Source organism: Sprattus sprattus, assembly GCF_963457725.1.
Source record: "Sprattus sprattus genome assembly, chromosome: 6".
Taxonomy (NCBI): Eukaryota; Metazoa; Chordata; class Actinopteri; order Clupeiformes; family Clupeidae; genus Sprattus; species Sprattus sprattus.
Genome location: NC_137925.1, coordinates 7995478 through 8006980, shown reverse-complemented (window position 1 = coordinate 8006980; position 11503 = coordinate 7995478). Strand labels below are relative to the sequence as shown.

Here is an 11503-nt window from a genome sequence, read left to right as displayed (position 1 = left end):
AGTGCAACCGGAGTACCACGCAGAGATGCAGTAGGTCAGTACACTTACGATAGTGGTAGAAGGCCACCATCAGTTTCCACTCTAGGTTGTTTTTCCTGAGTACTCTCAGGAAGTGTAGTCGTGCTGTGCTTTTTTTTACTGACACTGAGGTGTTGGCAGACCACCTCAGTTCTGCCAACCAGAAAGGAGTGTGTGTGTGTGTGTGTGTGTGTGTGTGTGTGTGTGAAAGAGAGAGAGAGATAGCACAAGAAGGAGAAGAAAGGGTGTTAATTGTTGAAACTGGAGATTTAAGGTCGGTTTGAGAACTAAGGTGAAAGATGTAAATTGAAATATATCTTTGAATTGCTTCACCAGTAACACACTTACCCTGCTCCTGCCATCTTCTTTATTCCTAGTAACCCTGATGAATTCCTAGTAACCCCATTTTCTCTCTCTCTCTCACCACCCCCCCACACTCCCACTCCCCCACCCCCCACTCCCACTCCCGCCTCCCACAGTCCAACCACCACCCCCTGCCATTAGCTGGATGTGGCTAAATGTGGAACCAACTGTCTACATGATGAACAGAACATTCACCCTGACGAGCGCTAATGGACAGACAGATTAAAGCCGAATGAGACTCACAGAGAGGGACCGGTTGCCGCTATCCGCTAGCGAGCGCCCGAGGCCAGACAAGCGCCTTCAGACGCATTGCCACTGCATTAAGCCATTTGGCCGCTGCCGTCTTTTCACACAGCACGGATAACACAATGCATCTCAATCACTCATCTGCACATTACCACAGATGCCGAGCAGGGCCACTCTTAGGCAATCAGGGGGCCTGAAACAGGAGCTGAGCCAAGCCCAGTGTGAGTTCACCTGCGCTGGGCTTGATGACTCCCGACCGCGGCCCGACTCTACAGAGCCACGCAGACTTAATGGGGCTCGTTTAGAGGCTGATGAGGGTGACAGCAGGCGTTGGTGCCTCATCAATCAGAATCTGAAATACTCCCCCAAAACAGCCCTCACCCCCAGACAGAGCCACAGAGAGTGCAAAGTGCAAAGACATGAATGCAGAAAAATCTATTTTTTGCTCCGTTCTTCCCTGAGAAATGCACAATGGCAGAAGTGGGGCTATATATATATAGCCGTGTAGAGTGCTGTGGCGTCCTTGATTGATCCCCATCACTGCGCTCTTCAGGTGGTCGTCCTGCACAGGAGCTCAGCTAGACGGAGTTATATCAGCTTGTTAGATGACCGTGTGTCACCGGTGACTGGTAACAAGTACCACGTGTGACCCCTCCCATGGCAAATAAAGAAGGGGAGAATGAGTGGGGGGGGCAGCCATTTTATTCTGGGGTGTGTGTGGTGTGAGAGGAGGGTGCGTGTCTGTTTAAGCAGGTTCTCTTTAGTGACATTGACCCAGAGCAGGCACACCAGTTTCATACCAGTAGCAGCTAATCTCTGGAAAAGTGGCTGCTGACGGTGTGACTAATGCATAATTTATTAAGCGGGGAGAAAACTACTTGTGTTGGTGCCTCATCAGTCAGCATAACAGGGACTCTTACGACTCGTGGAGAATATGTAGGTGGAAAAAAGAAAGTAAAAAAGAAAGAAAAGAGTGTGGGTGAGAGAGGGAGAGGGTGAAATTAAGAAAGTGAGAGCTTTATAAATACAAGTGGAACAGAGATTTTGTCAGGTGAGGTTAGGAGAAGTAGCCTATGTATAGTCCTTGATAGCAGCAGGGGGGTGGATTAGTGAAATACATTATGTGAAATTAACAATGTTACGTCTCTCTACACCCCCACTGGCTTTGCGGTGGCAGTGCAACACCCTTTGGAATGCATAATTAGCTTGATTGTCCACACTTGAGGAGGTGTGGATAAAAGCCATGCTGTTCGCCTTCAGAAAGGGCCTTGCATTTTCACCTGCGTTTGCTGCTGGCGTGTACTATGGATTTTATTCCGTATTTTTGTATTATTGGAAATAAACCCTAATTTTGTATACTCAGTGGTCTGTCTCCAATTTATGTTGCGGCTCACGCGCCGGGTCGTAACAAATACACACATGTAGTAGCACATATTTGTGACACTGTTGCAACTGTCGAATAGCAGTCTGCTCTTGGGTCTTAACTGTCCTGAGGGTCTGCTTCACCACCACTGCCACCCTGAGGGTCTGCTTCACCACCGCTGCCACCCTGAGGGTCTGCTTCACCACCGCTGCCACGCTGAAGATCTGCTTCACCACCGCTGCCACCATGAGGATCTGCTTCACCACCGCTGCCACCCTAAGGGTCTGCTTCACCACCGCTGCCACCCTGAGGGTCTGCTTCACCACTGCTGCCACCCTTCACCACCGCTGCCACCCTGAGGGTCTGCTTCACCACCGCTGCCACCATGAAGATCTGCTTCACCACCGCTGCCACCCTGAGGGTCTGCTTCACCACCGCTGCCACCCTTCACCACCGCTGCCACCCTGAGGGTCTGCTTCACCACCGCTGCAACCCTGAGGGGTCGTCCACATGTTTCCGACAGTTGAGACCAGATCAGTTGTCGATGATGTGTGTGTGTGCTCTATTGTAATGCTATATGTGTGTGTGTGCGCTCTGTGGTAATGCGATATGTGTGTGTGTGCGCTCTGTGGTAATGCTATATGTGTGTGTGTGTGTGTGTGTGTGTGCGCTCTGTGGTAATGCTATATGTGTGTGTGTTTGCGCTCTGTGGTTATGCCATATGTGTGTGTGTGTGTGTGTGTGTGCGTGTGTGTGTGTGTGTGTGTGTGTGTGTGTGTGTGTGTGTACTCTGTGATAATGCTATATGTGTGTGTGTGTGTGTGTGTGTGTTAGAGATGCGCGGTTGGCGGTTGCACCCGCGGACTCCGCGGTTAAACCGCGGATCGGGCGGGTGACGTGACAAAAAATTATATTTTAATTAAATTCGGGCGGGTGGCGGTTTACCCAACGAAATTCAAAATAGGCCTATCTACACATTGTTAAATGTCGTTACCTACATCCAAGCACATTTTTAAATAATCAAATTTTCATCAGGCAGTAAATTGGCCTAGTTCCGTGCATGCATACACATACAAAACAAAGGAAGCAAAAAAGTTCAAATTAAGTGACGATCCCTATCATGTCGCGTCTCTTTGCAACGCTGCAAACCTGCAAGCTATGAGTCAGCTGTCAGTATTGGAAGAAGCCTTAACGTGTCGTAGATGAAACTGCCTGGGTTATTTTGTTTCGTTAGGCTATTAGTTATATTTTAAAACAGCCAGTCATTGTAGCCTACTACTCGTGGAATAAGGAATTTCAAAGAGATGATGGAGTGATTTGACTCAGAAGTGACATTGGGCATTGGCAGCGCGAGATGTTCAGAACAAGTTACACTTCTAGCTCAGTAACATCACCAGCTAAGAAAGAAGGTAAGAAAAATAGTCGGAAAACTTTGATTTGCAAGGCAAGCAGGCAAGTGTTGGGGTTGTTACAGTATAAAGCCTACAATGCGGTGAAATTTCGGAATTGGCTAACAGACTCGGCGTTTCCTTCTAAACTAAAAACAAGGCTATATTACCATATTAAAATGGTGTACCAAATTGCGTTTTATTACAATGATAAAAAAGTGTAGGCCTACTAGCCTATGGTAAGTCAGGTTTGCCGATGTGCTTGGCTATTTTAAAGTTTCTCCCTGTGCATCGATCGGAGACAGACGTCACTTCACTGATAATATTCTGGGGATAGGCTACAACATAGCCAATAGGCTTTGATACTAGGGGCTTTATCCTTTAAATATCTTTGCGGCATTGGATCAGTCTCCTTTCAAGAACAGGCCAGAACTTTCTAGCCTCGCGTCAGCAGCGCCTATACCTAAAAACAACAGGCGGATGGCGGGCGGGTGCGGTTTTGAAAATTGGTCAAAAAAATTGGTGCGGATGTGTAGCGGACGGATCATGCGTTTTGTGATGCGGTTGCGGATGAAATAATAGCCCATCCGCGCATCTCTAGTGTGTGTGTGTGCGCGCGCTCTCTGTTAATGCTATGTGTGTGTGTGTGTGCGCTCTGTGGTTATATTATATGTGTGTGTGTTAGCCCCCGTGTTAGTCACTGTTGCACTGTCCGTGTCTTTGTCATGTCGAGAATAGACCTGTCTGCCATTCCTGACCTTCTGTATCCGCGTTTCCTGCTGAATGTACTTCAAAATAAAAGGCTCAAGGCCAACCAAAACTTTCTCTTCATCAAAGAATGCAGCTCTGGGGCTGCAATGTCCTAGCGTCCCACAAAAAAATGATAGGGTCATGTCGAGTTCAAACTAAAGTATTATGAACGCCTCAACCTCCCTTGCTTCCTTAGTTGTTGGGGAACAATCAACTCCGAAAGGAAAACATCTCTAAGCTATTTGCTTTGAAATAGGAAAGTCATTGCATAACCAACCGACATGAATCAGTGTCTCTCTCTGTCTCTCTTTCTCTCTCTCTTGTTTTTCTATGAGCTGAAAGCAGACAGCAGGCTGTGACAGGGTCTCTGGTCTTCTGGATCTCGTGGTGGAGTCTCTGACGCTCCTGCTGCTCTGGAGAGAAGGAGAACTTGTGACCAGACAGCAGAGCTGCCCCTGGGCTCAAAGCCCTAGCGCTGCTTAAGTAACAACCAGCCAGGACTTGACTTTCTATGCCACACCTATATCACTACAGTTTTGTAAACACAAGTCAGTTTTAGCAAGACATCATGCACAGTGAATGTCAGAGGGTGTACTTAGACTATTTACGTATAGTAGTTACAACATTTCCAATCATGACAAGCACACTAAAAGTAAAGGAAGCCACTTCAGTTGGTGCACTTGAAACCCTCTTTGAATACAGCCGTGGAGAGATTGAAGAAGTTTACCTGAGGCCACAGAAGTTTGTAAGTTCACTGTGTGAGGTGAGGTGGAGTGATGTCACCAAAGGGCCAGTGTTTCAGATGTCTCTGGTGCCCTGACATGGACAGATCTGATCATGGCCACATTTTCTTCAGTGGAACCACCCATTTCAGTTACATATTTAAGAGGCTAGCAGGGCTGCTATGAAACCAGCTTACATAGGATGCATATAAAAAGCAGTATCCGTGGCAACGTGTGTGGGTGGCTATAGATACCTCAAGGTGCTCAACAGATGTGCTAGGAGGACCCAATAAACCAATAAACTCTACTTGTGCTCCCCTACTAAAACTACCTGATTCACCACCAGTAAAGTGTCAGTATACACTACCATAGTAGGTACATTGACATCTAATTAAGCAATACCATTTTTGTAACAATCCTCATCATTCATCCAAAAGTCATTGTGTTGGTGACTGTGGTGCCCAAACTGTTTACCGTTATCAGAAGAGGAAGCTGTGTTGTGCAGTTGTAATCCAAGATTATTCCACTAATTACTTTGACTACATCCAAGATATTATGTCTACATGTACTGCATGTTATACATTACTTCATGTTGCCCTGTGGTGCTCCAGTAGGCCCTATTGCTGGGAGTAAAGACGAGGAGGTAAGTGTGTCCAATAGAGGAGGCCTTGGCGTCTCTCATGCACACAGAGAAAAACAGAATCAGGTCAGGCATTGAGAACTGGGCGATGGATATTCTGAAACAGTGGTCTCCCAAACTCATAGTAGTTCTACAGCTTGGTCTCATGCACAGACCTGTCTACTTAGAACAAGGTTGTTTTCATGTTTTTCGACGAGGATAAATAGAACCTTAACAATTCTAGATAGCATATTTTGTTTGATAAGAGAGTGCAAAAAAACATGTTTTTTATTTGATATGCTGTACAGGTGTTCGACTGATTCAAATCAATTGTTAATAAAAGTTATGAGTGTGATTGTGTTTCTTCATTGTGTGCTAGGAGGAATTGTATACCGTGGATTGTGAATGTTTAAAAAAATTAAAAAACAAAGATGTGAGAAATTTTAGATGCTTTATTATTTGTCGTTTTGTGTCATTATCTTTTCCAGCTTGCAGTTGCCTTTTAATATGCCTTACATGATTATCAAGCTACACATACTAAAGAAGAAATAACATGTTGTGGCAGGTATATGTATTTGTTTATTTATGGACCAAAATGAATCACTGAAAGTGAAATGAAAGATAAGGTATTTTTATTTAACAGGGACAAATGCGATGTTGTTTTGCATTAAAAACAATGAAGAATATTCTGCGATACAGATCAAGTCCAGAGGTGACGTGACAATTAAGGGGTGAGCAATACACCTCGGACAACACACATGTAAGGTAGCCAAAACAAACTCGATCATTTGTATATCCTAAACACGAAAGAAATATTGCAATCATTTTTTCCTCAGCTTCTTGACAAATGTCACCTCGTCTCTGTTTTTGATCCCATAATCTTTCAATTTCTTTCCGTCTTCGTCTAGTTTTTCGCCATTAAAGACTAAATTAAATGTTCTCCATACGTATCTCCAGCTTATGTGTTTGACGCCTCCTTCGCGTTGCTGTTTGAGTTCAAGGAACCTGCGGATGGCTTTCTTCAGGTGCAGCACTGTCGCCTGTTGCACAACCACAATGGGCATGACCTCCCCGTCCGCCTTCGATACTCGCACAGTCATAGCCTGACCGTACTCCAGAGCAACCTGCGAGTTCACCTCTTCTAGGGTCACCTGGATTGGGAGGTCGCAGAGCAGAGGGTCCTGAACGATCAGAGCCAGTCCTTCCTCAAAGATGTCTAAAATTTCCGAGTGCGGTAGCTCTTCCTCGTCCTCTTCCTCTTCTTTAAGATGCTCAATCGCATCTCCTTCTTCAGTCGGGCTACTGACATCCGTCATGTTTAACGTCCGTCCCGTCTTGCAAACACACGTTCACGGGTTGACACTTCACCCACGCTACCAAAAACAATCCCAAAACATTCTCGTTACAGCGTCCAAGAAACACTATTGTTTAACTGTCTGTAGCCTACTGTAGTGTTATCCGCGAGGTGATGTAAGTAAAGTTAGCGAACAAGTCGGTCCACAATCGAATTTTGCAGCATAGCTTACCATCTAACAGTTCAGGTTCTGTCAGTAACTTGCTTAATTAACACTTTTCACGGATGTTCCCTTCTCCAGCCTAGCAACAATATTTTCTTATTAAGTGAATACTTTTGCTTTTGTGTAATCTAGCAACTAAGATTTTCGGATAGCATAACACTAGCTGCATGAAATCTTCTTCTATGAATATACCGGCGTTCTGCAAACGAACAGAAATCGTTCATCGCGCCACCTATTGAGGTGGAGTAAGAAGCTGTATAACAAAACGGTGAGTTTCGCAGGGAAAGGAAAGGTCCCAAAATCCTAAACGTAAAGTATGGAGTATAAGTAAGTATGCAGTAGGCCTCAGTTATCAGTTGCTGTTTTGTACCAAACTGTTGTCTTGTCTCATAAACATAGATGTTGCTACCAATATGCTTAAGCAGAAAAAGAAATGACTACATCAGGTCACTTGTCTGAGGCAACAGGAGGGAAATCCTTAGGTTATCAATGTGTACTCTATTGAAGTAGACTGGAAGTTTGAAGTTTTTGTCAGCAACTCATCATTTTGACATTCGCTTACTTAAAGTTGAAAAGTGATTATTAACACTGTAACAAAATCATTTTGCTCCGGCATCATGCATGCATCATGTGTTTAAGCTCAATCCACAACAGTGTGATATGAGGTTTTTTTCTTGCCGCTGTTGCCATTGTGCATGCACTAAGGGGGTTTAGGCTCTGGGCTCTGTTATGCGCCTAGAGGCAATTATAATGTTATGGCGCTATATAAATACAATTGAATTGAATTGAATTGAACAGTGCTTCCCTTAATTCCAAATAATATATTCAAATATATATATATATATCTGCTGTGATTCAAGTTTGGTTGGGTTTGAGTTTGACCAAGAGCGGAGGAGTGTGAAAGAGACAGGCGATGTGACTTCTCTGGGGGTCACGCTACACATGTTGGCTTCAGACACGTGTACACTTAAACACGGACAACAGAACAACAACAAAAGTGACGTTGTTCAAAAACACAACAGAGAGAAAACGTGATTGAGAGCTTCTGATAACTACTCCCCCTGACTCCACGCACACACACACATCGAGACTCAGTTTCCCTCTCTCTTTCTCCCTCTCTCAACCCTCACCCACCCTCATACACAATTTTCACCTGTTTTGGCCAAAAATAGCATATTTTTGTGCGCGCGCCCCCCCCCCCCCCCCCTTCTTTTTCTATCTCTACCTGGCCGGCCTCAAGCAGATCAACCATACCCCCCCCCCCCCCCCCCCTATGTGCCGCGGTTGTGCTTGAGGTTTCTTCTGATTAACGGAGTTCTTTCTTTCGCCAGTTGCCATTGTGCTTGCTCTAAGGGGGTTACGGCATTTGGCTGAAATGTAATTGAAATGTGAGTGTGTTTGTGAATGTGTGTGTGTGTGTGTGTGTGTGTGTGTGTGTGTGTGTGTGTGTGTGTGTGTGTGTGTGTGAATGCCATGTTATAGTTGCTCAGGGATATTAGGGGATCCAGCAGTGGAACAACAGCTCCTTGTGGCTCAGACACACACACACACACACACACACACACACACACCCAAGGGCACATGTGGGCACACGTGGCCGAACACACACTCACACACACACACACACACACACACTCTGACAGGGAGTGGAGAAAGTCCTGCATGAATGAAAGCACGTGCGGAAAGCAGAGGAAGAGAACACACACACACACACACACACACACACACACACACACACACACACACACACACACACACACCCTCTCCAAATAAGAAACCAATCTCAGAGCTATTGTGGTGTCTGCCAAGTCTCTTGATCAATGCCACACACAAGTCCGTACCTGATTCATCAAATAGTAACTAGAAGAAAGATCAATAAAATGACTCAGACCCACCATGAGATCCATAATAAAGACAACCACGTGTCATAACATGTTTGTTACTCATTAGTCAAGTTTTCGTTGATATTCTATATGACGAGTATGCAAGTATGCAAGTGTGCATGTAACCAGAGCAGTAGGCCTCAGCACCCGCATCCAGACAGATCTATAGTCTATATCTATGAATAGACATGGCTGTACTCATAAATCATTTTGATGTTTCAGTATAAGCCCTACACAGCTATTGTTATGAAAGCTTGTAAGGGGTCACATGAGGAGCCACAGAGAGCATTTGGTAAATAAAAGTGTTGGACATGAGGGTTAAATGTCATCAGTGCCATTATCCAGATGTAAAGACATTTTTACTAAGCATAATGAAATCTCAAGCATTAAGGGCTTATACTATAACATCTCAACTGTGTCTAAGTAGTCATCCAGACTTATGTCACTCATTATGAGGCATTATGAATACAGCGGCAGATGAAGGTGTGTGTATCTCAGGGTGTGTGTGTATCAGCAGTGTGTGTGTCAGCGGAGTGTGTGTGGGTAACAGAGGGATGGGTGTGTGGTAGCAGGCTCTGTGTGTTGTGGGGGTGGGGAGGGGTCTAGCAACGGTGTGTGTGTGTGTGTGTGTGTGTGTGTCAGGCAGCAGGATGTGTGTGAAATGAGAAGGATTGAAGGGGAGCACATATCAAAGCCTCACACAAGACACAGGAAGTGCACAAGGAGACGGCGTGCTGTGAGGAGACAGGCAACCAGAAGACACCAGTCACCCCTGCCCAGCAGATACAGAATCAGATAGACACACACACAAACAAACACAGCATGGAGGGGGACAGAGAGAGAGAGAGAAGATGAGAGAGAGAGAGAGAGAGAGAAAGAGAGAGAAGATGAGAGAGAGAGAGACAGAGAGAGAAGAGAAATGAAGATGGGGGAATGGAGTTGATTAGAGAGTTTGATAAATGCCATAAAACGTTGATAGAGACGTAGAGAAAATGAAGTGGTAGAGTGTTGAGGAAGAACGTGAAATAAATTAAAGAGAGAGAAAGAAAGATATGAGACAGAGAGAGAGAGAGAGAGATAGGGAGCGAAACGGAGGCAAATAGTGTTATCGATCAGAGAGTTTGATCAATGTCAGACATGAACGTCACACACCAGAGGCACGTGCACAAACACAAGAGCTTGTTTGCCCAGAAAAAAAACATCTATTCCCAGACGCATAGGTTATCAGGGACTTTTTCACACACAGACACACACGCACACACACACACACACACACACACACACACACACACACACTCACACACACACTCACAAACTCGCACACGCACTCACGCACGCACGCACACACACACACACACACACACACACACACACACACACACACACACACACACACACACACACACACACACACACACACACACAAACATGCATGCACACACACATGCTTGCATGCAGGCACACACATAGTCACACTTATTCACTCAAATACACTCAAACACACTCACACTTATTCACTCACATACACACAAATGTGCACACACACAAACACACACACACAGTCACACTCATCTCCTCACATACAAAGAAACTCCTAACAATAGCTATGGGCTAATGCTCAGCACAAACAATATGATCGTTCCAATGTGCATCACCATATGCAGCATGCACCACTGTGCATCATCTCATGCAGCATGCACCACTGTGCAACTACTGATGCAAGATACGGTACCTTCCCCCATGGAGGGCAATCAAAGCAGGGAAAGTTTTACATATTCATCACACATTGACATATTCACCACACTTTATTTAACTTAACACTTCAATACTTCAATAGTTTGCTTAAGGGGTTTCAGTTCAAGCCCTTTAGGCACCTCCCACAGTGGTTCCAGAAATAACCCTTCGTGATTCTGACAGAAGTGCCTCTGGCAAGGACATGTACTTGCATGGGTAAAGCAGAATTATATTCATTATAGTTTATAATTATATAGAATTATATTTGCTTGATTAAGTAGGTAAGTGGTAGCTGTAGGGCTGTTATCCAGCGGTATGGTGTCCCTGGGTGCACCCCTTTTACTGCTGAGGGTGACAGCCATGGGATCAGAACCACACCAAGGTTCTTCATGGGATCAGAACTACACCAAGGTTCTCAATGAGATCAGAACCACAGTAAGGTTCTCCATGAGATCAGAACCACACCAAGGTTCTCCATAATATCAGAACCACAGTAAGGTGGTCCATGAGATCAGAAACACACCAAGGTGCTCCATGAGATCAGAACCACAGTAAGGTTCTCGATGAGATCAGAACCACACCAAGGTGCTCAATGAGATCAGAACCACAGTAAAGTTCTCGATGAGATCAGAACCACAGTAAGGTTCTTCATGAGATCAGAACCATGCCAAGGTGCTCCATGTGTGTGTGTGTGTGAGTGTGTGTGTGTATGTGTAATGCTTTAGAGAGTGCTATGTATGTGTGTGTTATGCCATAGAGAGTGCTGTGTGTGCGTGCGTGTGTGTGTGTGTGTGTGTGTGTGTGTGTGTGTGTGTGTGTGTGCGCGTGTGGGTGTGTGTGTGTGTGTGTGTTATGCCTTAGAGAGTGCTGTGTGTGTGTGTGTTATGCCATAGAGAGTGC

At 45.1% G+C, this 11503-nt stretch overlaps 1 protein-coding gene across 1 annotated transcript; it reads right to left on the bottom strand.

Moving 5' to 3' along the window:
• Window positions 1-6182: 6182 nt before the first annotated feature.
• Window positions 6183-7143, bottom strand: snrnp25 (small nuclear ribonucleoprotein 25). Its single transcript, XM_080840158.1, has one exon. The coding sequence runs from the start codon at window positions 6783-6785 to the stop codon at window positions 6291-6293; it is 495 nt and encodes a 164-aa protein (XP_080696284.1). The 5' UTR covers window positions 6786-7143; the 3' UTR covers window positions 6183-6290.
• Window positions 7144-11503: the final 4360 nt, after the last annotated feature.

Bases quoted from the DNA above. Each gene is read 5' to 3' on its own strand.
- snrnp25 (XM_080840158.1), bottom strand. From the start codon at position 6,785: ATGACGGATGTCAGTAGCCCGACTGAAGAAGGAGATGCGATTGAGCAT.